Source organism: Haemaphysalis longicornis, unplaced genomic scaffold (genome assembly GCF_048455015.1).
Source record: "Haemaphysalis longicornis isolate Haplotype H1 unplaced genomic scaffold, Haemaphysalis longicornis Haplotype H1 scaffold_12, whole genome shotgun sequence".
NCBI lineage: Eukaryota > Metazoa > Arthropoda > Arachnida > Ixodida > Ixodidae > Haemaphysalis > Haemaphysalis longicornis.
Window position 1 is genome coordinate 117734463 of NW_027526225.1, and position 25790 is coordinate 117760252.

The 25790-nt window shown below is 49.5% G+C and overlaps 1 protein-coding gene across 3 annotated transcripts; it reads left to right on the forward strand.

Annotated features, from left to right (window-relative positions):
• The first annotated feature begins 1897 nt into the window (after positions 1–1897).
• On the forward strand, positions 1898–20551 carry LOC144163365 (granulin-like). 3 transcript variants are annotated; one of them, XM_077694323.1, is made up of 4 exons: positions 1898–1918; positions 14733–14898; positions 16967–17021; positions 20085–20551. In XM_077694323.1, the coding sequence occupies exons 1-4, from the start codon at positions 1913–1915 to the stop codon at positions 20107–20109; spliced, it is 252 nt and encodes an 83-aa protein (XP_077550449.1). In that variant the 5' UTR covers positions 1898–1912; the 3' UTR covers positions 20110–20551. The 3 variants fall into 3 exon arrangements, with proteins under 3 accessions (XP_077550449.1, XP_077550447.1, XP_077550448.1); XM_077694321.1 differs by lacking the exons at positions 1898–1918; positions 16967–17021 and adding an exon at positions 17720–17823 and having other exon boundaries at positions 14709–14898; XM_077694322.1 differs by lacking the exon at positions 1898–1918 and having other exon boundaries at positions 14725–14898.
• The last annotated feature ends 5239 nt before the right edge of the window (positions 20552–25790 follow it).

Sequence of the window (25790 nt, forward strand, 5' to 3'; positions counted from 1 at the left end):
TTTTATCGTTTAGCTTTAAAACCGGCAGTGTGTACTCGGCTGAAAAATGGCAGTGCACGCCCCAGCTACAAAACTATGTCCTTTCATTAAAGTTTGAAACCAAAATGGTAGGACCGCATTATAACTCTTTCCTCAGATCTCACGACAAAATTCAAAACAGCAATATTTTGCACAGATTGCACAGAACATGCCTAACCGCAAGAGTACGGTCAGACATCGTCGTCTTTGCGTTACTATTTCTTCTTGCTAAATATAAAGTTGGATACAGCATCGAATGGTGAACTTTGCAGTGACTTGCTCTACCTCATCTGGGAGTGGTAACTAAATGGAGTGGCTGGAGTGGTAACTAAATGGAGTGGTAACTAAATGGAGCTGAAGTTACTGGATAGTACACGCCTTCAGGATACTATAGGGCATTTATGCACTAAGCATTGAAAACTTGACAGGTAATAATTCAACTACACCAAGCTCATGCTCATTACAGCAGACTCTACATTTGGGCTGAGCCGAAATGTAAACCAGATCCATTAATTTACAAAGCACAAGCTCTTCCTGTCCGCCCGGAGACCTGATAGAAGCTACGAAATGGACTGCGCTGAGACGCAAAACAGATGCGCAAATTTAAACTGGCATGACTTAACAAATACCGATGGCTGAATTATTCCGCTTTGCGTGTGGACTAATCCTGCCTTGTTCGTGTAATTTTCGCCGTTAACAGCGCTGTTATTGCGCGTGATGTCTGTGTGTTTAGGGTTGATATTTGTTAAAATTATTGCTAGATATATAACGCTTCTTGTATGCGTAATTCATAGCCTCTCGTTTTTTTAAAGATGAGACCTGCGCTACACATAACGCAAGCGCATAGATTCGATGTATACTGCACAGAATGAGCTCCATTGGCCTTACACTGGCCGCTACTGCACGGGCGTTGAATGCCAAACATTTTATTTTGCATTGTGAACAAAAACAACTAAATAAAAAATCTAATTCTTACGGCCTACGTCATTTTATTGCGGGTGTCAAACTCATACTTTACGCGTTGAAATAAAGTAAGTAATTGCAAGAAACTATGTCCCTTTAATGCAATGCCTGCACAAGGTTCCCGTGCGTGCAATGTACGTCCCGTATCACGGGCAGAGATTTGTATCACGCCGTCTGCGGATTTCCGCCTAGTTTACAACTTCAGCTGGCAAAAATACAATCATAATAAACACCAAAATCATGAGAGAACTTTAAAGGTCCTTTTAAAGACAAAATACAACCTTGTTCAATTGAATAGCAACTAGCCTTTGGTTACTCGCACAGCTCCATTCCAATCAAAGGCGTTTTTTCAACCGAAGCAATGCAACAAATGTCAAAAATTTTCAAATTTAGCGCTGCAGTGAAGTGATATCGGCAGGAGTGGTATATATATAGGCTAGCACTAAAACGTAGTTATGAGTGGGTTAACTGCACGTTAGAATTCAAATGATAAGATCAATGGAGGCCCCTCTACAATGGCGCAATTTTGTTCCTTGGCGGTGACTTAAGTTGTTGGGCGCCTATCGTACAAACAAGATCCTGAACTGTCATGGTGAAATAGCCGCCGGAAAGTGGGCGGGGATTCGTCATTGCTTCAAACGTTTAATTTAATATATCGATTAATCCTTTGAAGTTTGCGATAAATGTGGTATCATTGTTGTCGGGACAAGGGAGACTTTTTAATGAACCAAACATGTATTTTATCTTCATAGCCTTTAAGGGCGCTTGCAAACTACCGCGCTTTCTTTTTTAGGGGGGGGGGGGGGCGGAGAACAACCTTAGCCCCCCCCGAACAAAAATCCTGGCTACGCGTCTGGACGAAGGCCCCGCTTCTGGAACATCGGCTACCCTTCGGCTGCCCTTTCGCCGAGCAACCGGTCGCACCACTTCCATGGCGGTGAGTGAGACGTCCTCGACGCCTTGAGGCGTCAGTATGCCCGCACTACTCAGAAAGTTGCTTTAGTTTCTAGACTTCGTAGTCCGATGAATGGCATGTACAAGAGCAACAGGCACCGTGGCATCACTCGAACTTTAATAGCCCGCTGTCTCTTTCAGAGCGAGAAAGGCCCGCGTACTTTGCCTTACACACTTGTACAATTTTGGTGTGCCGCGTACCATCGCCGCTTCGCTGCAGCGGCGCAACGTTGCATCCGTCCTTGTGGCTGGTCGGGAAACGCGACGAGGGATCGTTAGCGGCGGCGACCGATTCTCCAGCCAGCGACAGCCGCCTCTTCTACATCACAGACGCAACGAGTGGTCAGCGTTTTCTTGTTGACACTGGTGCTGAAGTGAGTGTGCCCCCCGCTAATTCCTATGACCGCACTCAACCGCCACTGTGCCATCTCCAAGCTATTAACAAGTCCAGCATCCGCGTGTACAGGAAAAAATCCCTTATGGTAAACATCGGCCTACGCCGTGCGTTCCGCTGGATTTTCCTCGCATCCAACGTGAGTCACGCCATTCTAGGAGCCAATTTCCTTTCGAACTTCGGCCTCCTGGTTGACATGGCCCGAAAAATAATCCTGGACGCCGCAACCGGCCTTTCTGCCACAAGCCGATCGTCTACCGCCTACCCGTTCGCCTTTACGCTACTTTGCGACCTACCTTCTCCGTACCGGGAGTTGCTGAATGAGTTTCCTTCCTTGACTGCACCTCCTGACTGGACAAAGCCAGTGAAGCATGACGTCGTTCATCAGATCGTTACAACCGGTCCCCCTACTCATGCCGTGGCGCGTCGCCTGGCTCCGGAGAAACATAAAATCGCGGAGCAGGAATTTCATCACATGGTCGAGATCGGCATCGCTCGCCCGTCCTCGAGCAACTGGTCCTCGTCATTACACATGGTCCCGAAGAAATCTGGTGACTGGAGACCCTGCGGTGATTACCGCTCCTTGAACGCGGCCACTGTACCCGACAGGTACCCCCTACCTAATATACAGGACTTCACCAATAACCTCAGCGGATGTACCATATTTTCAAAGCTTGACCTCCAAAAAGCCTACCACCAAATCCCTGTAGCCCCGGCCCGGTTGACGTCAAGAAAACTGCCATCATTACACCATCCGGCCTTTTCGAATTCACCCGGATGCCTTTCGGGTTGCGCAATGCAGCTCAGACTTTTCAACGTTTCATAGATGTCGTCCTCCGTGGCTTGCCTTTTGTTTTCGCCTACATAGATCACGTTCTTGTCGCCAGTTCGTCGTTATCTGAGCATCTGCACCATCTGCGGATAGTTTTTGAACGCCTAGCAGAGCATGGCCACATCCTTAAAGGAGCCATGAAGAGAAAACACAAGTTTGGTTCATTCGAAAGGTTGCCTCGTTAGAACCATAACGGCACCACTTATAACGCAAACTTCGCTCAAAAAAGCTACATAATTAGGAAAAAAGGAAATGACCATGCGACCCACCAGCTCATTTTCCGCAACAGAACCTATGATGTCACTCGAGAATGCTCTGCGATTGGTGGAGGCCGGCAAAATCAAACGCAATAGGCAGGGCTTACCAGTTTGCATAGTGAGCTATATGCCCGTTAAACATACTGCACATTCCTTTTATGACACTAAGAACGGTGGAGTAAACGGTTGAAGTTCCGAACGAACACGCAAGCGTGTGCGCCAATGCGTACGAAACTACCGCCGGTCGAGCTTGACATCTCGCCGTCGCGCAGACGAATTTTTTCGGGTTCGAGCCTGCTCTTCGGGGCCAACGAACCGTTCCAGCACGCACAGCCGCGACCTTGCTTCGTATCGTAATCCCTTCACAGGAGGTTGGCCGTCATATCGCCAACCAGCAAAGGTAAAAATAGAAACGAGGGGAGTAAGGAACAGCAAGCAGCGACGAGATAGTGACAGTCGTCGCAGTTTCGGAATAGTGTTGGCTTGCTGCTATTGTTAGGAGCTCGTTTCCAGTTAACAACCACTGAAAACTTCAGTTTGTTCGAGTACTTTACAATGAAATTTCGTTGCTACGTTTTGAAATGCGTAGTACGGGCAAATCGTCGAGGGAGTGCGACATCCCCGCCGGTGAGGAGATCTCCTTTCATGTGCTGCCCAACGACAAACCTCGGCGAAGCAAGTGGCTACATTTCGTGAACTTTGCAGACGGAGGAGAAAGAGAGCTAAAGGAAGTACGAGTGTGCTCGCTTCATTTCCGAGGAAGTGATTACGGCAGGAACCCTTACGTTAGCTCACTCCTGGGACATGCTGGCGCTCGTCGCCGACTTCGTCAAAGCGCTCTGACCTTGGGGGAACAAAATGCCGGACACACCGCGCATTGACGCTCGTATCTTTCTGGACGAAGCAGAGAGCTCGCGTGAACGGCTTTCCATACACGACACCGGCCAACTGGCATAAGCGATACTGCTACTGAAATTGAACTATTATTAACCGTAATAAAAATACGGCACATACGTACCAGTCTGTATTCGTCCGTCGCGACGGGGCTGACGAGGCAGCGGTGCCGACGGCAGGGCGTTCGTCTGTTGTGGCTATCGCGGAATGGTCGCTTTCCCGTCCACCGCGTATCCCACAACTCCTGCCGCTCGTGCACTTAGAAGCATTGAGCGTTCAAGTGGTGTGAGGTTGTTAAATGCAAGCCCTAGCTCCTTGGCGAGAGTTTTGTTCTCCGGATCAGGCGATTCCATGACTGGGGCTGCGGGTGCACTAGGTTTTACTAGTATTTTTAAAATGGCCGCCGTCTCGGTTTCGGCACGAGTTTCGGTTCCTGTCTGACTCCCGCGCGTGGGTGCTATATGGAGTCGACATACTAAGTATCTGTTTCATGGACCGGCTCCTATGACGCCATTGTTCACGTCATCAAATGTGCAATTTTAGCGGGAGATTTAAAATTTTGGCTTAAATTGCCTTATTTCTCAGTGAATAAAGCATCATTTGCTTCCGGGAAAGCGCTTGGGGTACTATGAAACACCTAATCTTTCGAATAAAACAAACTTTTGTTTTCTCTTCGTGGCTCCTTTAAGCGAAAAATGTACATTCGGGTTGCCCTCATTGGAGTTTCTCGGTCACCTCGTTGACCGCAATGGAATTCGCCCTCTACCAGAAAAGGGAAGGCCATAATCGACTTCCCTCGGCCTGAGTCCTTACGCCAACTGCGCCGTTTCCTGGGATTGGTGAATCATAGCTCGGCAAAACTGAATGCCACTCACTCACACTTACTCAAAAAAATATATTTTTCCAAACGCACTCACTCGCACTCGCACTCGCCACTCTGCCCTCACCACGCGCACTCACTCGGACTCACGCTCGCCAATCCACCTTTACTACTCACACTCACTCGCACTAATGCTGGCCACTCGCCCCCACCACTCGCACTCACTCACGTTCACGCTCACCCCTCCACCCTCACCACTCGCACTCACTCCCGCTCACGCTCTCCACTCGTACGCACCACTCACACTCACTCCCGTTCACGCTCACCCCTCGTCGTCACCATTCGCACTCACTCGCACTCACGCTCGCCACTCCGCCCTCACCACTCGCACTCACTCCTGCTCACGCTCGCCACTCGTCCTCACCACTCGCACTCACTCGCGTTCACGCTCACCACTCGTCGTAACAACTTGCACTCACTCACGCTCACGCTCACCACTCATCCCCACCACTCACACTCGCTCACGCTCACCACTCGCATTCGCCGCTTACACTCCCTCGCACTCGCACTCACCACTTTCAATGGCCACTCACACTCACTCGCAATCACCACCCGCTTCCTCTACTCACACGCACGTAGAAATATTTTGGAACATGAAATATTGACTTGAGCTAAAATTTACCTTTCTCGGGAATGGGGTCTCCCTTTTTCTTAAGTATGTATTCGGTTATTATTAGCACATATCTTGATATGTCCCTTTCAAAGCAGTAGTCGTCACTGGATTCTTTTACGAAATGAACAAATTCTCGCAAATTTGCCTGAAGCCATTCATCATAACTTTTTATTGTTGTCTATGCTATTTCGCTCAGATTCTACAAAAGAAAAGAAACACTGGAAATTTTCACAGCGGTGGCAAACATAAAAGAAATAGTCCAGTTCGGAAGAAAAGCTTAGAAATGCTGTTGCCATCTGTCAAAATACTGGCTAGCGCGCGCAAATATTCCTATCTCGAAGCGCGCTATCCGCGCCACTAAAATTGCGCAGTCAATTTGCTATGGACAACCCTCCAAACGGTTTATTCCAAGAGTAATCCCAGGTGAAAAGGGCGCATAGCGAGAGTGTCTAGCAAAACACCGCCACATAAAGATTGGAAACGGCAAGCAAGGTGGAGGAAGGCTACTGGAGCGCTTGGCCTTGAGCTCTTGGCAGAGGCAAGGCGAGGGAGAGAGGCGGCGCCACGTGGTCGTGCCAAATCGGCGGCGCCTGACTTTAGCGCGGGCGTCCTCATGGAGACGAGTTGCCTGGCACCCGCCTCCTTCCCCGTCCCCCTCCATAAACGGCACCAGCCTGCCGCAGACCAAAACCGCAGCTTGATCCTAAACTACACCGTCATGCGCCCGCACCGGGCACCGAGTCAAGTTCACGTCGAAAGTTTATACGAAATAACGGGGAGAATAAATAATCGGACAAACACACGCACGCTCGCACGCACACAAGCGCACGCATGCACACGCACGCACACAAGCACGAACACATACACGCGCACACAAACGCACATGCACGCACACACACCAAAGCACTTGAACACGCGCGCGCACGCACTCACATACGAACTCACACGCACGCGCACACGCATGCAGACGCACTCACGTGAACACGCACACGCACGCACGCACTCATTCACTCACTCACCCACTCACAAATTACGCTATCCGACTGCCGAGAACGCTTACAATTCGTCACACCACTCAGGGGTCACAGTAACCCTACGCCATCGGCACGCGGACGACGACGAAGTCCGCGTGAACGCGAGTATCATAACAGACGCCGCCGTAACAAGTAATGACTGTGGTAAAGTGGGGGATTTTACTGTTGGGAAAGCGCGGGAAGGTGTAAATGACGGGCGGGACCGACGACGAGAAGGAAGAAGACGGGGCACGCGAAGGGAGAACGAGAGAGGAAGAAAACGAGGCTGCTCGATCAGTGGTTCGGGCCTGCGTCTTGGACCTCCAGGCCGGCGAGAAGACACGGCGTACCTCTCGTCCTTGTTCCGGAGGAGCGCTCAAACAGCCCTGGTGCCCGCTTGCCTCGCGGCGTAGGCCCGAGGAACTCCGCCCCCTCAGCAGTCTCGGCCAGTCACCGACGCTGACATCCGAGCCGGGACTGGGGTTTGGTGAGACGCCGCGAGGACATTCTCCAGAGACTTGTGTTGTGCTGAACTGCCCGGGTGGGCGTGCTAAGTCCTGAGAAGTCCTGAGTCTTTCGTTTGTGGTCTTGTTTACGTGCCGGAAATACAAGTGCTGACAACGTGCAACGGAGCGAGTCGTACGTCTGGCGCGAAATTCTAGTTGGACCTCTGATCATTACAATGACACATACTGATACCTTTATTACGCCAAGGCCTCGAAAATGAGCTACTGCTTCCACAACACGCAACTCGCCCATTCGAACCGTTTCGCCATGCTGATACGCGAATCTGTGAAAACCTGCGATACCTTTTCAAACGATTACGAGCACTCACAATTTGCGCTTCAGAACAGCCGGCCATGTGACAGCTGCAGCAAGCCGGCCAATTATATACACCAAATACTACGGCACTAGACTACAGTGCTTCCTGATGCCTCCATCGCAGCGCTCAGCGGTAGGGAAGGGCAATCGCTTTATTGCGACGACGTTACCAACACTAATTCCAACACAAAACGCTCCGAGCCAGAAACATCATTCGGTGAGAGTGCGCGCAACAGCCCCTCAATGAGTCATGACAGTGAGAGTATCAGCGCATTATTGCGTCAGACGTCCATCCAAATCGTATTCCTCAATCAACAGGTCACTGGAGAGTTCGTTCCACGGTGCCTTAATTATAAAGAGGAGCAGCCACATATTCCCGAAGCTAAAGACAGTCGTTCCAAGTAGATGTGCGTACGAGTGGATATTGCCAGCAGCAATTACCACAGCAAGCGGCTCCTTCGGCGAATGCCAACAGCGAGTGATGCTCACCGCGGTAAGCCCCGCACATCGCAAGAAACGCGCGTTCACTCGCCACTCATGAGTGGTGAGCGGAGCTCGCCGCGAGTGGAACTCGCACTCGCGAGTGGTGAGTGGGACTCACCGCGAGTAGAACTCGCACTCGCGAGTGGTGAGCGGGGCTCACTGCGAGTGGAACTCTCACTTGCGAGTGGTGAGTGGGACTCACCGCGAGTAGAACTCGCACTCACGAGTGGTGAGCGGGGTTCACCGCGAGTGCAACTCGCACTCGCGAGTGGTGAGTGGGGTTCACCGCGAGTGGCTTTCGCACTCACGAGTGCTGAGCGAGGCTCGCCGCGAGTGCAACTCGCACTCGCGAGTGGTGAGTGGGGTTCACCGCGAATGGCTTTCGCACTCGCGAGTGCTGAGCGGGGTTCACCGCGAGTGCAACTCGCACTCGCGAGTGGTGAGTGGGGTTCACCGCGAATGGCTTTCGCACTCGCTAGTGCTGAGCGGGGCTCGCCGCGAGTGGAACTCGCACTCGCGGGTGCTGAGCGGAGCTCACCGTGAGTGGCGCTCGCACTCACTCGCACTCACCAGGCCAAAACGACGGTGAGGCTCACTCACCACTCACTCGTGAGTGGTGAGTGGGGTGTGTGCGAGTGCACTCATGAATGAGTTTGCCGACCTATGGGTGAATTATTACCGACGGTTCATCCCAAACTGCGCGGCCATTGTGCACCCTCTGGAAATTTCCCTCCAAGCTTCCAAGCCTACCGAGTGCAAGCTTGAATGGCCTGAAACTGCCGATCAAGCATATCACGGAGCGCCTGGATTCTGCTACTCTCCTTTTGCACCCACGCCACAACGCTCCCACGAGTCTGATGGTAGACGCTTCCCACTGTGCGGTTGGAGGTGTACTTCAGAAACACATCCGTGGCACCTGGCACCCGCTCGGTTTCTTTTCGAAGAAGTTTTCTCCAACTGAGCAACGCTACAGCACTTTCGGGCGGGAGCTCCTGACGGCATATCCCGCTGTTAAGCATTTTCGTTTTTTCCTTGAGGGCCGCAGCTTTGTGATCTTCACCGATCACAAGCCTCTTACGAATGCCTTCAAGTCATCGAAGACTACATATTCTCCCCGAGAGACGCGACACTTGGCGTATCTTGCAGAGTTCACGACGGACATTCAGCATGTCAAGGGAGTTAACAACATCCCAGCCGACGCCCTTAGCCGTTTCCGGCAACGCTCCGGTTTCAGTACTCAGGAGTTGGCTCAAGCCCAACGAGATGACGAAGAGCTCCGAACTCTGCGTTCTTCAAACAGTTCCTCTCTGCAACTCCAGGACATTATCTGCCCTGATTCGGGACTCAGCATCGTTTGCGACATTGATGCGATTTCAGGCCGCAGACGACCGTACCTTCGTGCTTCTCTCAGGCGCATTGCTTTCAACTCCATTCACCGTCTCTCTCATCCTGGAGTTCGTGCCTCACGGCGTTTGGTTGCCGAGAAATACGTCCGGCCTGGCATGAATTCCGACGTACGCGCATGGGCTCGTTCCTGCCTCGCCTGCCAGCAATGCAAGGTCTCTCGGCATACCACATCACCTCTGGCCCATTTTCCCTTGCCGGACTCTAGGTTCTCCAGAATTCACGTCGACCTCGTTGGCCCGCTACCACCATCTAAGGGCTACCGTTACATCTTGACAGTGATCGATCGTTTTACTCGCTGGCCGGAGGCGGTTCCAATCGACGATATAACGGCTGAGACTGTTGCTTCCACACTTATGTCCACGTGGATCGCCCGTTTTGGCGTTCCGTCGGAGATTATAACAGACCGTGGCCGCCAATTTGAGTCTACGCTCTTTCACCGTTTGACATGCTTACTCGGTGTAACGCACTCAAGCCAACGGCATGGTCGAGGGGTTTCATCGTCAGCTAAAGACCTCATTGATGGCTCACGAATCACCTGAACAGTGGACAGCTCACCTTTCTCTTGTGGTGCTAGGATTACGCACTGTCATCAAAGAAGATCTTGGTTTTGCTAAAGCTGGTGTTCTGTCTGCTTCATTTGAAAGAGTAGCTTCCCCGCGACAACCTTCGAATCGCACTGGACTGACTGTACGTGCATCACATTGGTATATATGGGTGGGAAGCTAGCAAACGTGCGTCTTCGTCCTAAGTATTCGCCTTTTTGTTATTTTTTGTGGTAGTAACGTGAATAGTAAACTTACGCTTAGCGGAACACCTTATTGCACTGATATTGAACGTTGAGCTTGTTGCACGTTTCTTAAATTTCATGCTATTTCTATCCATTAAATCGAACAGACATGGCTTCAGTAAAATTCCGGGTAAGCAAATACAGAATGCTGATTCTAACCAAGGGGGAGGTCAATGAAACACAGGAATATTGCCAAAAAGACAAAGCTCCCGAATAAATAGAATTGTACAGTTTTGTTGATGTGGAAGAAATACAAGATGGGCAGAGCAATGCTTTTCAAACAGCAGAAATTATGGAACTGCAATAGTCAATGAAATGCGATGTCGGTAGAAAAACAAACATATCAAGGATTGATAGTTGGCTGAACAAAATACAGTGACATGCTCTGTCATGTTATTACACTTTGTACCAGTGTAGTGACATGGAATGACACGCTACAGTCCAGACCACATGTATGCCTATATGAGGCCTTTACTACTGTTCCGCCATTTCCCGGCCGTGCTGTTCCGCCAGCGAAACAGCGAGACTGCCTCGATCGGCTCGCGGCAGGTTCCCGGCGCAGCTCGGTGTATCCGGCGCGAAATGCAGCAGCAGCTATTCGGAGACGGGCACGTGCCTCGGTTGAAAATGCTGACGCACAGCATCTGGAGCGGGTACAGAGATCAGACGTTGCCGTAGCCCTTGTTTTCAGCTTCATATGAACAATAATGTCCTTAAAACTGCATGTTACGCTCCTGCAGGTGACTTCAGGCGGTTCTTCAGGCTACTTGAACCGCACCCCAGACTGGCACGAAACATTTCGGGGGAAGGGGGGGGGGGCACAAGCTCAGTGCCCCCCCCCCCCCTCTGGCTACGTCCCTGGCCACAGGTGCATATCACACCTCCTCTATCGACAGTCTATACGTTGAGTGCAATGAGTGGCCCCTGGAGTACCCTCGAGCATACTTATGTGGAGTATATGCAGCCAAAAAAACATGCATAAATGACCATCCTTGTGCCGATGGATTGTTTGAGAATAGGTACAAGAAATTTTATGAAAAGAAGCCTAGAGTGGTCCGCCCTCTTGCCCTGCGTTTGGAGGAATACATGTCTCGGCATTCGTTTAAGATATGCCCGGAAACCTACTGAGTTTTTCGGACGCTGGGCCCCCCTGGAACCACATGGACGTCGAATGTGAGCTGTCCTTGGTAAAATAGGACAAAAAAACGTTTCCACAAGAAGTTTTGCGCCGACAATTTCTCGAACTTGAAGACAAGTGCATTAGCTATTGCCACTGCCTTACTGAAGGCTCAAAAACTTCCTGTCACGCACGTTTTGCTGTTTTCAATCTACCGGTGACAGTAGCAAAGAGCATTGCTGATGAGAGCAGTGTTTCCACTGCGGATATCCTTGGTATAACCTCAGCTATTGAAAATGTAGTAGCAAAGGGAGTACTTAAAGTGGCCATTTTTACAGGTTCCTTGAGTGCTATACATGCTGTAACCTCCCTTGTCCCTTCAAAGTATGCAGCTTTAGGTGAGCTAAAAAACCGACTGTGATGCCTTACATTAGCAGGGGTAAGTGGTGTCCTTTGTTGGGTACCAAGCCATATTGGCATCCCAGAAGATGAAACTTGATAAAGCAGCATCTGAGACCAAGCATCTTGAAATAACAGAGTTAAAGCTTCCTGATTTGATTTGATTGGGGGGTTTTAACGCGCCGACGCAACGCAGGCGATGAGGCGCGCCGTAGTGGAGGGCTCCGGATTCATTTTGACCACCTGGGGATCTTTATCGTGCGCCGAAATCTCGTACACACGGGCGTTTTTGCTTTTCGCCTCCATCAGAAAAGCGGCCGCCGCGGCCGGGAATCGAACCCGCGACCTCGTGCTCAGCAGCGCAACGCCTTAGCCACTGAGCCACCGCGGCGGGTCAGTTAAAGCTTCCTACCAGGACCTTCGAAACAGCATACGAAAGTCAATGAAGTGCTGGCACTCTGAATGGGATAAACAAACTAGAAATAAATTGCATCTGGTCAAACCTTACGTATCTGAATGGAAAAGTTGTAGACACCGATATCGTTTCTTCGAGGTTATTTTGTGCCGGCTGCGTATAGGTCACACGGCGCTGACACATGGCTTCCTGATGAAAAAGGAACAGGAGCCCATCTGCGAGCACTGCGAAGAATTTCTTACTGTACTACATATCCTAATAAGTTGTCCATGCCTAGGACCGTCCTGCATTAGACATTTTAGAGCTTTATACACCTTTTGTATGCCTCTACACCTAATGCTTTTATACTTAGTGATGAACCAATGGTACCTTTGACTAAAGTTTTTGAATTTTTTACAGACACTGGGTTTCTACACCGGTTTTAACTATTTCATCTCACGGAAAGGTTTTTAAAAATAATCATTTATATACTTATGTATGATACCTTGAGCAATACTTTTAACTCTTGTGTTTGGCGCATTATAACCGAAAGGTTGCTGCGCCAAAAATCCTCAACTTCATCGTCACCATCACCTTCTTGACTAGAAGGGGCCATCACAAGGCGTTCCTTTTCGTGGCAGCCTGGATGCCTGTGTATTTCGTATATGTGTTCCATCTTCTTCAAGCTCAACTAGTTCTGTAACTAGCCACAACTGCTACACGACTAGACTGTTGTCTTGGCGGTGCTCCCGCGTCCCGCCTTCGAGGCGCTCTTTTCTGTGTTTTACAGAAAGTCCTATCATAATACCCTCCGAGGACAAAAACCGAGTGATGGACCGACCAAGGACCAACACGCGTAAGCTTATCGTAAAATATTCGTAGGTCCTCTCATAGACGGCCCCCATTTAAACAAACAAACCGCCAAAAAACAAACACGTAAAAAAATTGGCCGCGTATCTGCACCTTTCGTTGCTAATGTCGTCAAAAGACGATAGTCTTTTATCGACTTTTGCCAAATAAATGCCTCCCTTCGCTTTCCCGCTCACATCTCATGTTGTTCCTCTTGCATTGCGCTCCTCCCAAGGTAAAGACGCCAAAGGTTTGCTTAAATCATTTTAAATTTCCCGCGTTCCACTGCTCCAAACCGGGTGTCTCGATGTCAACTCTGCGGTACGGCGAAGACGCGCGTGAATCGAGGCGCCCTACTTCAGCGTTTATAGAACCGCGTTTCCCTACTCCACGTGCGTTGCAAGCAGAACGTGGAACCTATCTAGTGGAACCTTTCGTAACTGTTGCCGGTTGATTTCTAAAACTGGCGCCAGAATATTTAGTGGCGCGGGCGACAGCAGGCGATGGCGGAGTTAATTTTTTTTTCTGCAGTTGATGAAGTATTTAATTTCGTAAAAGTCAAGCATGTTTGATTTTTTATAAAGGAACACTGCAAATATCACTTCTGTATTAATTTTTTGTCTTATATTTGCGTAATGTCTTGTTCTTCTTCAACAGTGTTGACAAGTATGAACATTACAGTGGACTTAGACGGGTAGATTTAGCTGTGACTACATAAGACTACTACGTAGGCATTGTTTTGCTTTGGCCGGGGGGCTGAATCGAGTCACAGATAGACAGACGGACAGACAGACAGGCATACAAACAGACAGACATACAGACAGTCCAAAATTTCTGGGTTTAAGTAGCCCAAGAAAGACTATCGTATTTAAAAGAAATCGCTGCAATAACACTCCTCGTCCCGCCGCCGCCTTCTCAGCGTCTCGCGGGCGCTGCCGCTCGATTCATGTCGGGTTCGGTTTCGCGCGTAATTCCTCCTCTCTCACACTCTGAACTGAGTAGGTGCTTGATCGCGCGGGAAATGCGTTCGAACCGGAGCGCCGTGTCTCGACTTTGTCCCGTCAGCCGATCAGTTGTGCGCGCTTGCGCCACTCGAGGACAAAAAAAAAAAAAAAAAAAAAACAAGAAAGAAAAACTCGCCAGTTTTATAAACACAGCGAGGTGGTGGATGAGGGGGAGGAAGGGCTCTTTAATCGAGGACGAGGAACAAAGGATGAGAAAGCGAAAATGGCGCCAAACTTTATGCGAACGCCAGCGTCCGCTACGGCAACACGTAGGCAACGCTAGGCAAGACTCGTGCCAACACTTACTGGAGTAGAAAGCTGTATGAAACTCCGACTATCGCGTTCTCGGTAACGAGAAAGCTGGGTGCGCTCTTTTTTCCGCAACCACATCACATTTTTCTTTTTGTCTGCTGGAATTATACACGTCGTGACCGGATGACGGCCTGCGTTAGCGTCGAGACGCCGCTCCACCAACCATCTCGGGAGCGCTTGAGGCGCCCAGCCGCGCCCATAGGTGATTCGAAAGGAATAGAAGTGGCTAGTAGAGAGGATATCGCTCTCTCTCTCTCTCTCTCTCTCTCTCTCTCTCTCTCTCTCTCTCTCTCTCTCTCTCTCTCTCTCTCTCTCTCTCTCTCTCTCTCTCTCTCTCTAGAGTTCCGAAAGGGATAGCCGGATAGCCGGCGTCGAGGGCCATATAAATCTCCGCGAACGACGGGACGGCGAGGCAGCGCAACTTCGGACTCCAGTTGGGCGAGCTAGTTGGGTGAAGTCAGTTGCTGAACGTCCCGGCCTGAGGCGAAACAACACGTCGTTCCACAGTAAGCCAACGATTTTTTTTACTTTAATAGACAACACCGTTTCTGGGAACCAGTGCGAAGAGACGAGTGATGATGATGATGATGATGATGATGATGTTTCCCATTTTGTGGCACTGATTCAGAAATCTCAGAAGTGTGCCGAACGAAATTCCCGCTATTTCACCTCTGATTATCAAACTGTTGCTAATTTAATCTCATTTTCATTAGTTTAATCTCACGTTTCATTAAATAACCCTAATATAAAAAGCCCACGTGTTGAGAGTTCGATGTACAGCCACGATCAAAAATTTACGGACCATGGAAATGGCAATTTTAGGTTATTTCTCTTCCCATAGCAGCCCGATAAACTGTCGAATGCATGCGAGATGTCGTATATGTACTAAACTAATGAAAACTACCGCCCATAGTACTCCGGGCTGCCGTGCGGCAGACAAAAATCGCTCAAACTAAAAAAAAAACTCAAAATTGCTGCTTTCGTGGTCCGTAAATTTCTGCTCTTGGGTGTACGTTAGAGATCTCTGGGGGTCCAAATTAATCAGACCCTTCAGCGTGCCCCATAGTCCAAGTGTACCTTAGGCAGTTAAACCTCATTTTATATGCAATAAACGCACTTCCTCGACGATAGCTTCTGATAAGTAATGAACCTACTTTGAAGTTGCTTTAGACTCATTTTCAGATATGGTATGCAGTGCTCTCAGGTTAATCATACGCCTGCTAACTAACTTCATTCCTTCGTATGCTTTTGACGTGATTCCGCGGAGTGATACTAAAAAAAAAAAAAAAAAAAAACGGGGGCAATCTAAAACCATGCTGAATGTTGTCAAGTGAAGCAGCCATAGGCTTTAAACAAGCAAGTTTGTGCAGATAGGAGCGGCACACTGCCGAAAAAACCTCGGCAAAAACAACTTAACTTAATTTACAATTTTCGAGTTTACCAGGGGATCTTTCCCCCCGGCACCGCTGGAGAACGAGTGTAGCTCCAATGGTGGCGACCTGTTATGTTTAATTGCCAAAAAAAGAAAGCTGTAAGCGTGTTGCAACTATAAGCGTGCTGAAAATAAATATGCAGAAATATAAAGTAATGATGAATAACCTCGGGACAGTACAGCGATTTGAGATACGTGGCGAGGCAGTAGAACTGGTAAGCGAATATATCTACTTAGGCCAAGTTGTGACCCTGGATCCCAAGCATGAGGCAGAGATAATTAGAAGGATCAGAATGGGGTTGAGTGCATTCAGCAGGCATTCTCAGGTAACGAATGGCAACCTACCATTGTCCTTGAAGAAGAAAGTGTATGACAACTGCATCATACCGGTACCCACCTACGGGGCAGAAACTTCGAGGCTCACTAAGAGGGTTAAACTTAAATTGAAAACGACTCAGTGAGCAATGGAATGGAAGATGATAGGTGTAACATTAAGGGACAAGAAGAGAGCGCAGTTGGTCAGGGAACAAACACGTGTTAAGGGCATATTAGTAGAGATTAAGAAAAAGAAATGGACGTGGGCAGGGCATGTAATGCGGAGGCAAGATAACCGTTGGTCATTAAGGGTAACACAGTGGATCCCTAGAGAAGGCAAGCGTTGCAGGGGGTGGCAGAATGTTAGATGGGCAGATGCGATCAAGAAGCTTGCGGGATAAATTGGTCGCAGTTATCACAGGACCGGGGTAATTGGATGAATCAATGAACTCACGTTTATTGAAAGAAAAAAAAAAGAAAGAGAGAGAAGTCCCCTTGACATGACCGGAGGCCTCAGTCAAGAGTCGGAAAAGGGATAGGAAGTAAGGAGGGGGGAGAACAGTGCAAGAAAGGTCCCTGAAAGCAGTCCTCAATGCCGGCTTCTCTGATGAATATCAGCAGAGTGTCCAGCAGGTGCTTTTTGTTAGGTGGGGCTCTTTGCCCTGCAGTGGGCATAGATAGGCATGTGATGATGATGATGATAAGCGCCGGAAGTTACGGAACTTCGTTCAAAGGACAATTCGTCGCTGTGCTGAATTGAATCACGTGAAAGCGCTGCTGCTTGCTGCTAGAGCGCTGCCCACAACTCGAGTCGTTTTTCCTTGCAGACCATGGAGTGCACTGGCCTGATCCTTCTCGCAACGGCCCTGGTCGTGACGGCAGGTAAGAAGCCAGGGCGCATGTAATGAGAAACTACTAGCAGGCTGCGATCGAGGTGTCCTGTAAACTGGCACCCCGCACGCATGCGCGCTGGCGCTTCGGGCCGCCGTCTAGCTTACGAGCTCCACTCTCGCTCTTGAATGCGCTCCTCTTCCACATCGACTGGCGGATATCGGAAACCGACAAAAAAATAGAGGGCTCTCTTCACCGCTTCTACATGTGCACTTGAGAACACTGGAACGGAGGCCTTCCCAGTGGGTTCAACGGGCCCCCCCGGGACGGGTGGTCTTTGTAGTCGACGGCGGTCATGGATACGAAACGTTTATGGCGTCACTGCTGTACTTTGATAAGTGCCCACGAGCACTGCCTGAAGTTCGCTGGAGTTCGGCCTACAAAGAAAACATTCATAGAGGTGTATGGGCGGAAATGAGTCTCTGGGAAAAATACTTATACACTATCTGGCAGTTGCCGCTAGGGAGTGTCTACAATTTTGAACGCGTAGCGTTAAAGGGGCCCTAAATAGGCTTCCGAAGGTCGCCATTTCAATCGCGCAATCGCTAGAGTACCCCTTCACGACAACGTGTACCAAATATTACACCTCTGCGTAAAGCAGGGGCCGCACAAACACGAAAAAAAGATTTCACTTTCTCTCCTGGCTCACCAACCATACCTTGCCGCCACACTTGCGCGCTCTGACGCAGTTCTTTCCCGCTCTGACGCGCCTCTATGACGCACGAGACACTGCCCAGTGCGGCGCCGCGAACGCGAACCACAGCGACAGCGCTCACCGTGCAACCGGAATCTGGTGAGCGGAGCATGCGCGTCGAGTGCTAAAAAAAAAAAAAAGCGCGCGCAGGGCTTGGCGCAGCCAATGACTGCACGTACATCAAGGAGGGTGATGGATTGCCCTGTTTCTCTCGGTGGTCTTGCGCCGGGTCGATGACGTCGCGGCTTCCACAGTGCTTCGGAGGAGCTACTAGAGGAGGAGAGCCCCAGGCCTTATGGGTGGCCCTTTTTAATGAGCGATAACTCGGCTAATACTTAACGAATTTAAACAATTTTTGCGGGATGACGTTCCTTGGATAGTACTCCAGTGACTGCGCAGGCAAAATCGTAAGATTCGGCAGCCTATTTAGGGCCCCTTTAAGGGCTTCGTGTCGCTGAAAATCCAGCTCCGTCAGCGGCGTTGACCGTGAGTAAAAAAGAGGCGTGAGCCAAAAATTCCGTAGTGCCTCCTTGCGGCGGCCACTGAACCCGGCGGGATCGTAAGGCGCTGTCCATGCGGCGTGCGAGCAGGAACGGAAAGTTTTCAGCACTCGCGTTTTTTACTGACGCCGATACTGACTTTTTCGCTGAATAGGCCATCGCAAGCAGCCATGAAGACGAAATAAAAGTTTGCTTTATTAGAAAGACTGCCTTGTCCCGGAAACAATGGTATCGCTTTTATCGCAAATTTGAAACACATAATTGAAATATAAAAAGAAACATACTGTAACGGCGTATTTTGTTCAACACCTGCCGCTACGGTAGCATGCCGTTCGGAGGGAAAAATTCGAGGCGTTGACGAAGTTTAAAAGTTAACTGGTTTAATTTAAGGGTAACATTGATGTCATTTAGCACATAAGAATCAGAAAGAATACACTGGTTACATAAATGAGAAAGACAGTCAATAGAGCAAGAGTACTTAGCGGGACATGGCTGACTGAATCGCGGTCTCCCGGCGGGAGGGCACGACGACGAGCGGCAGAGTTTCTGAAGTGAGTCCTGGTCCAGGCCGCCCGCCACCCCCAATAGCCAGAGGGGCCGCGTTATATTCGCTTAAGCGGTCTGGTGGGGGATGTATTGGGGGAAAAAGTGCATCCTGGAGAGTGCGGACGCTAGGGAACAAGGCTAAGGCACACCCACAACCAGTCAGGAAGACGCTTGTAAGCACCAATCAGCCATGTTCCCGCCAAAGTGAAAAGGACCAAAAACACAGACACAAGGTTTCGGCTCGAAAACGCGCGCTTGGAGAATTATGGGCGTAGAGAAAGTAGTTCAGACAAAACGCACTAAGTAAAGAGTGGAAAAGACAGAAAGGTCGTCTGAAGAACACTGAGGCCACGGAGCCCGAAGGCGAAGAGCGCACACCCCACGGGGGGGAATGGAACGCTACTGCGGTAACACAAGATGCGACGATGGTCCCCCTGGAGAGCCGCGTCTCCCGGGTCGGCCGACGGGCCAACACACACTCCGCATGCGTTTCTTAGAAAAGCTGGGCCTCGGTGGCCGAAGAGGGATGCTAAAAAATTGAAAAAAGCAAACGGAACGGGGCTTCGCGACAATACGAAGCAGTGGCGACTCCTCCGCCACTTTCTGGCGACTTCTCGATGACGTCACAGAATCTTGTTCGTGCGATTGGCGGCCCCCGACCTGAGCCACCGCCAAGGAACAAGGCTGGGCGGTTGCAGTGTGGTTCCACTTCCGTTTGATTGTACCACCCGAATGCTAACGTGCAGTTAAACACTGATAAGTATATTTTTTGAGTGCTGACCCGTATTACGTCACTCCTGCCCATATTGGGTCCCTGCAGCGGGAAATTTAAACGTTTTTAACATTTATCGCGTTTTTCCTTTTCTTTTCGCCTTTAAACGAAGTTTTTGTGGCTGGAATAGAGCTGAATGTAGTAGCAAAAGCTAGTCTCCTAAAACTCGCCGCAGGTGGGCTCCACCACAGTACTCCAGAACGACCAACCACCGTGACCAAACGTGCAAATTCGGCGAATGACGAGGCCCAGCACACGATTAGAGCAAGAAATTAGAGGATACGATTAGAGTAACGCAGATACTATATTTTGCTCCAATCGCATGCTGGGCGTCGTCATTCGCTAAATTTGCACGTTTGGTGACGGTTATTGGTAGTTCTAAAGTACTGTGGTGGAGCCTCCCTAATGTGATTTTTAAGAGAGTACTTCTTTAAAACATAACAAAGCTGCATTTTATCTTGATGGCCCCTTTAATTGTTTTCCAATAAAACTCACGCGGGGCATGTATACTTACCCTCTGCCGGCGTTTTCGTACTTTTCAGCTGTCGACAGGTCGTGCCCGCCTAACAGCCAATGCCCGGACAGCATGACCTGCTGTCCTTCCGGACAATCGTTCTCGTGCTGCCCGTTCAGTGACGCGGACTGCTGTCCAGACGGCGAGCACTGCTGCCCCTCCGGCTACAAGTGCGACATGAAACAGCAGGCGTGCGTCCCCAAGCGCCGCCTGGGTGAGGCGCCGGTGCTCAAGATGTTCCCCAGCGCTCTGAGGCCATGAGGATCATCGCCGTCGCGATGACTACTGTATCGCGCCAAAGCACGGGCCAAAGAAACAATTAACCGTTGCTGTGCGAATCGAGTTTGGAATTGAGTTATCGAGTTTACTCGAGTGCCAGTTGCATCCCCTCCCTCTTTTTATATATCTACTTAAAAATTACCGTGAACGCAAACTACTCAAGTCCAACCACTGCATGTTTTTCATTTTTAAAATAAAGATTTCTGCTTTACGAGAGACGGTTTTTGTCGATGTAGTATCACACTTGCCGGTGCTTTAATGTTCACTCTATCAACGTAAGCTAACGAATAAATTTTTAGAAACGTATTTTCAATCAGCAACGTTATCCACGTTATCTTTGGAAATTCAAAAACCGCAAACCGAACTCGACAAAGGGCGCCCAGGATGTGTTCAAGTTCATGACTTCTAATGTATCGCAATGCGGCGCTTGGGCTGCGCATTAGTGTTAAGACCTCATCGGGAACATCACCAAGGCAACTTAGAAGATCGGGTCCTCGCTGATGCGTAAACATCATCATCAGCAGCAGCAGCATCACCCACCTGTCTACGCCACTGCATGGCAAAGCCCTCTCCTATAGATCTCCAATTATCCCGGTCGTGTGCTAACTGCGACCAATTTATCCCCGCAAATTTCTTGATCTCATCTGCCCATCTAAGTTTCTGCCGCCCACTGCCACACTTGCCTTCTTTAGGGATCCACTCTGCTACCCTTACTGACCAACGGTTATCTTGCCTTCGCATTACATGCCCTGCCCACGCCCATTTCTTCTTCTTACTTTCTACTAATATGTCCTTAACACGCGCTTCTTCCCTGATCAACTCCGCTGTCTTCTTCCGATCCATTGCTCGCTGAGTTGTCCTCGACGATGCACCTACCCGCAAAGTTCGGGGTATAAGCTAGAACGCCATTCTAAAAGGTAATAACGAACTGTTGTCTTCAACCGCTGCCACATAACCTACCATTAAAAATGTAAATATTTGTTTTGGTCTGTAATGTGTAGTAGAAGTATGGAATTCAATGTTCTAACTTTATTTGTCACTCTGTTTCTTTCACATCAATGGTTAGACTAACCCCCCCCCCCCTCTCTCTCTCTCTCTCTCTCTCTCTCTCTCTCTCTCTCTCTCTCTCTCTCTCTCTCTCTCTCTCTCTCTCTAAAAGAGCCGATCAATTCATTTATGCTTGTGATATTAGCCTCTCCGAGAAGCACGAGGGTGTACACACCTATTATGGCTTCACTGTGAAGCAAACGCCCTTTTTTCTAGTTCTCTCGCACGGCCCCGCTGCCCTGCGACAAAGCCAAACTCTTCGAAGCAAGTTGGTTTAAAGCTAAATTTCAAATGGGGCAGAATTCGAAGCTTTGCTTGGTCGAAAGGCGTCTATAAACAGTGAACTTCGATTAGTTTTAACCGCGTGCTTGTGCCTGGCTCTGCGAGTTTATAACAGTAATTAATATCGAATCTGCGATGTTACGCGCCACTTTTGCGTTCTAGGTTTCAATAGTATTTGTCTCGAATTTCGCGCTCGGATAAGCAAACCAGAACACAGAGAATAATGTCGTGTTAGGCCCACAGACTCGCCGAGATATGGCAGCAAAAAAGTTAAGCGCCACGCCCGACAGATGTCGCCACTGTTCTGCACGTGCTCGGCGCGCCCTCAAAATTCGGCCCCGCTTGAAGTCCCGCTCGACAACGTTTAAGCGATACTTTTTTAGTTCCGTACATCCCCCTCCCGGTAACGGAGAGAAGGCGGCCGGCCGCGACTCTCGCCACCGCGGCGCTGCGGTTGCGAGTTGCGCAGCATTCCTCACGGCATCTCCGGTTCTCACCACTCCTGGCTGCGTACTGCAGAAGAAATAACTGTTCTCGGAAGTTGCTAATCATTTTGTTGCGGCCATTGCGGTTCGCGATTTATTTGAAACGGACGGTATTATGCAAGGAGTAGCGTACGTACGCCCGCGGATTTGAAGCGGTGGCTAAAATATCAAGAACGACAGCGTTTTAAATGAACGTTCGCGTAGCAGTGGCTGCCAAGCGTGCATACAAATTCGCTTGCCATGCCAAATTCATTACATCCCGAATGATATTTCCTCACACGACTGTTGGAGCAGCTTCCGTTTCGGTGGACAACATAGGTGATATCATCCCGCACAACAACGCTCTTCAGGATTGTGTAGGCCCCCGCTTTCATTCCGGCCACGTAAAAAACGATTTGCCCACGCTGGCTGGGTTCGTTTTCGAGTGCTGACGTTCTCCAATTGGCTGGGAGCCGTATTGCCGCACTATTCTCGACTATCTGAGCAAAATCGGTGCACTGCAGGGGAACAGGCGCCTCATGGTTGGACAAGCTCCTCTTGTAGCTCGGTGAGCAAGCGCTCTCCATTTGTGATCCCCTAGCTCAGGGGTCTCAAACACGCGGCCCGCGGGCCGCATGCGGCCCGCGGACGTTTCTATTGCGGCCCGCGGCCCTCTCATGAGGGTCTTGGTTCATTTATTTTTATTTTTTAAGCGAATGCGTGGGTGCGCGCCCTGCTTGTGTAGCCAAGGACGCAAGTGGCCAGAGACTGCTCGAAAACGCGTGCATATCGTCTTTCACGGCTTCGCGTTACCAGTGCGGACATCCCTCTTTTCCGGAGGCCCCTCGATTCGGCCGCCGTTAAGTCGGGAGCACAATGGTCACAAGCAACTGCGACTTGTGGATCGAGCACTCTACAGTGCGCACAGGGCTGGGCAAGCACAGGCCGTGGAGAAACTGCCCGCAGCGTTTTATGACCCTGCGAACAGGTCTTCACGTCACTACTGAGAAGACGGCGGTTTGTCCGGAGTTTTCCAAGCTTCTGCGAAAACGCGAAGGTCTCCGGGCGTTGTATGGTGTTTGAGAATATTTGCTTACCTGTTCGTCTTTGTGTCAAACACCTTTACTGCGCTGCAGCTGTAGCGAAAAGGGCGCAGCCGCAAGTCGGACTCTAGGTTCTCGCTCTAAAATGCACCCACGTGCGTTTAGGGGCGTGTCGCCGCGTTATTTGTGGCATGGGAGAGAGTGGCATCTCGCTGCTGAGGAAAAGACTGCACATTGCCCTTCGAAACTGTGCACTTCCAGACATCAAACGCCACATATCTGTTCGCGTGCGCTAAATTCAGACGCCAAACCATGGAAGCGCCTATCCTCCGACTCGCAAGCTGTTGACAGCACTGTGGATGGTAGCGGCGCCCCAAGTCAATCATGATAGAGCGCACTATGTAATTGTGCTCCTATACGCGCCTGTCGCCTCCGTAAATGTAACAGGTGTCTTTCTGACTTTTTTTTTGGACGATCTGCAAACAGCGAAGCTTTCTGCTGTGTAAGTCTAGCGAGCCACAATGTCGTTGTCCAAGCAGTCTGCAAAACGCAAAGTGGAAGACGAGAAGAGGTGCTTTCAGGAGCGATGGGAACTTTCTTATTTCTTCCCGGAATCAAGAGACAAGGTGTTGTGCTTAGTCTGCCATCAGACTGTGGCTGTGCCAAAGGAGTACAATGTTCGACGCCACTTCATGTCTTGTCATCACGAGAAGTATGGTGCTCTAACTGGCAACGTTCGCACGCACACCGTGACTCAACTGAAGGCGGCGTTGGTAAAGCAGCAAAACCTGTTCAAAAAGGCGGCCAAAGCAAGCGACGAAACGGTAAGGGCAAGCTTCTTAATTTCTGAAATTATTGTCAAATCTTCCAAGCCCTTCACTGAAGGCCTGTTCGTGAAGCAGTGCCTGCTCGGAGTCACTGATGCTACCGGTCCCAGCATGAAAAAGACATTCGAGAAAATAAGCCTCTCTCCAAACAAAGTCGCCGAGAGAATTAACGAGATCAGTGGAGACATTGAAAAAGGATTAATCAACCGATGCCACGAGTTTGAAGCATTCTCTATTGCAGTTGACGAAAGCACTAACATTACAGACAAGGCACAATGTGCTATTTTTGTAAGGGGTGTAGACATAAACCTAAACGTCACTGAGGAACTCTTGGACTTAATCCCAATAAAAAACATGACCACAGGGGCGGATATTCTTTCTGTTCGAAAGAGTGGTCGAACACGCGGGACTACCGTTGTAAAAGTTGGTTTGTTTGGCCACAGACGGTGCGAATTGAATGGTGGGATGCAAGAGCGGGCTTGTTGGTCGATTGCGGACGAAACTCGCTGCACTCGGAATCACCAATCAATTTGCAGCAGTTCACTGCATTTTGCACCAAGAAGCACTGTGCGGCAAGTCTCTGCAAATGAAGAGCGTCATGGAAATCGTGCTCAGCGCAGTGAACTTCGTCCGTTCAAGAGCTCTTAACCACCACCAATTTGTATCTCTTTTAGAAGCGGTTGGCAGCGAATATAGTGAAATTTTGTACCACACAGAGGTGCGATGGCTGAGTCGTGGGAGAGTGCTGAAGCGATTTTTTGATCTCCGAGAGGAAATTGACGCCTTCATGAAGAGCAAGAACAGAGCCATTGTTGAGCTGTCAGACGAAACGTGACTTCACTCCCTTGCGTTCCTCAGTGATATCACTGATCATCTGAGCTTCCTCAACATTAAACTTCAGGGAAAAAACAAACTGATCACGAAAATGCATGACGGCATTCAAGCCTTTTAATCCAAATTCCAGCTTCGGGAGAGACAGATGAGAATTCAGAAGTTTGATTCTTTTCTAACCCTGAGATCGCTGGAGAACGTGGATAAACAATCCTGTGATAACTTCACTGACTTCCTCCATGATCTCCAAAGAGAATTCGAAGGACGCTTCCAAGACATCACCAGCCTCGCCGATAAATATTCCGGAATTTTTCGTTGGCGTTTTCGGTGCCGGTGGATGACGCAGCGCCCGAGTTACAGATAGAACTTCTTGAGCTGCAAGCTAACATTCCGTTGAAGCAGACATATCAGGACGTGGTTGTACCAGACTTCTACAAGGTTCTTGACGATGAAAGTTTCCCGGCGCTTCGCCAACAGTCCGCAAGGATCATGGGCATGTTCGGAAGCACCTACTTGTGCGAACACCTGTTTTCCTTGCTGAAGGTGAACAAGTCAGCTCTCCGGTCGAGGATGACTGATGATCACCTGCGATCGACCATGAGGATCGTTTCCGCGCAAGATGTTCATGCGGAAATTTCTTCTCTAGTCGCAGCCAAGCGTTGCCAGGCATCAAGTCAGCATGTTTAGAACAATAACAGCTACATTGAGGTTCTCAAAAAATAAAGTTTTGTGACTTTCATAAATGAAACTGGCAATATTTTCTCGTCAATTACTATCAATAATGTTTATTATAGTAAGATACAGAGGCGCAGCTGCCCTGAAGCCTCTTTTTCTTTTTCTTTTTTTTTTTTTGAGGCACCCAATGCAGTCACCACATGTTGAAGCATAATCGTGGAACAAATATTTGATATTTCATAATCGGCGTCCACATTTTAGTCATTCTCGAGATTGGTATCGATAT

What these genes read in the sequence shown, in the direction of transcription:
- LOC144163365 (XM_077694321.1), top strand. Translation starts at nt 17,745, where the DNA reads ATGACGCACGAGACACTGCCCAGTGCGGCGCCGCGAACGCGAACCACA. An exon ending in CACCGTGCAACCGGAATCTG is followed by an intron (nt 17,824 to 20,084) that starts GTGAGCGGAGCA and finishes CGTACTTTTCAG; the next exon opens with CTGTCGACAGGTCGTGCCCG.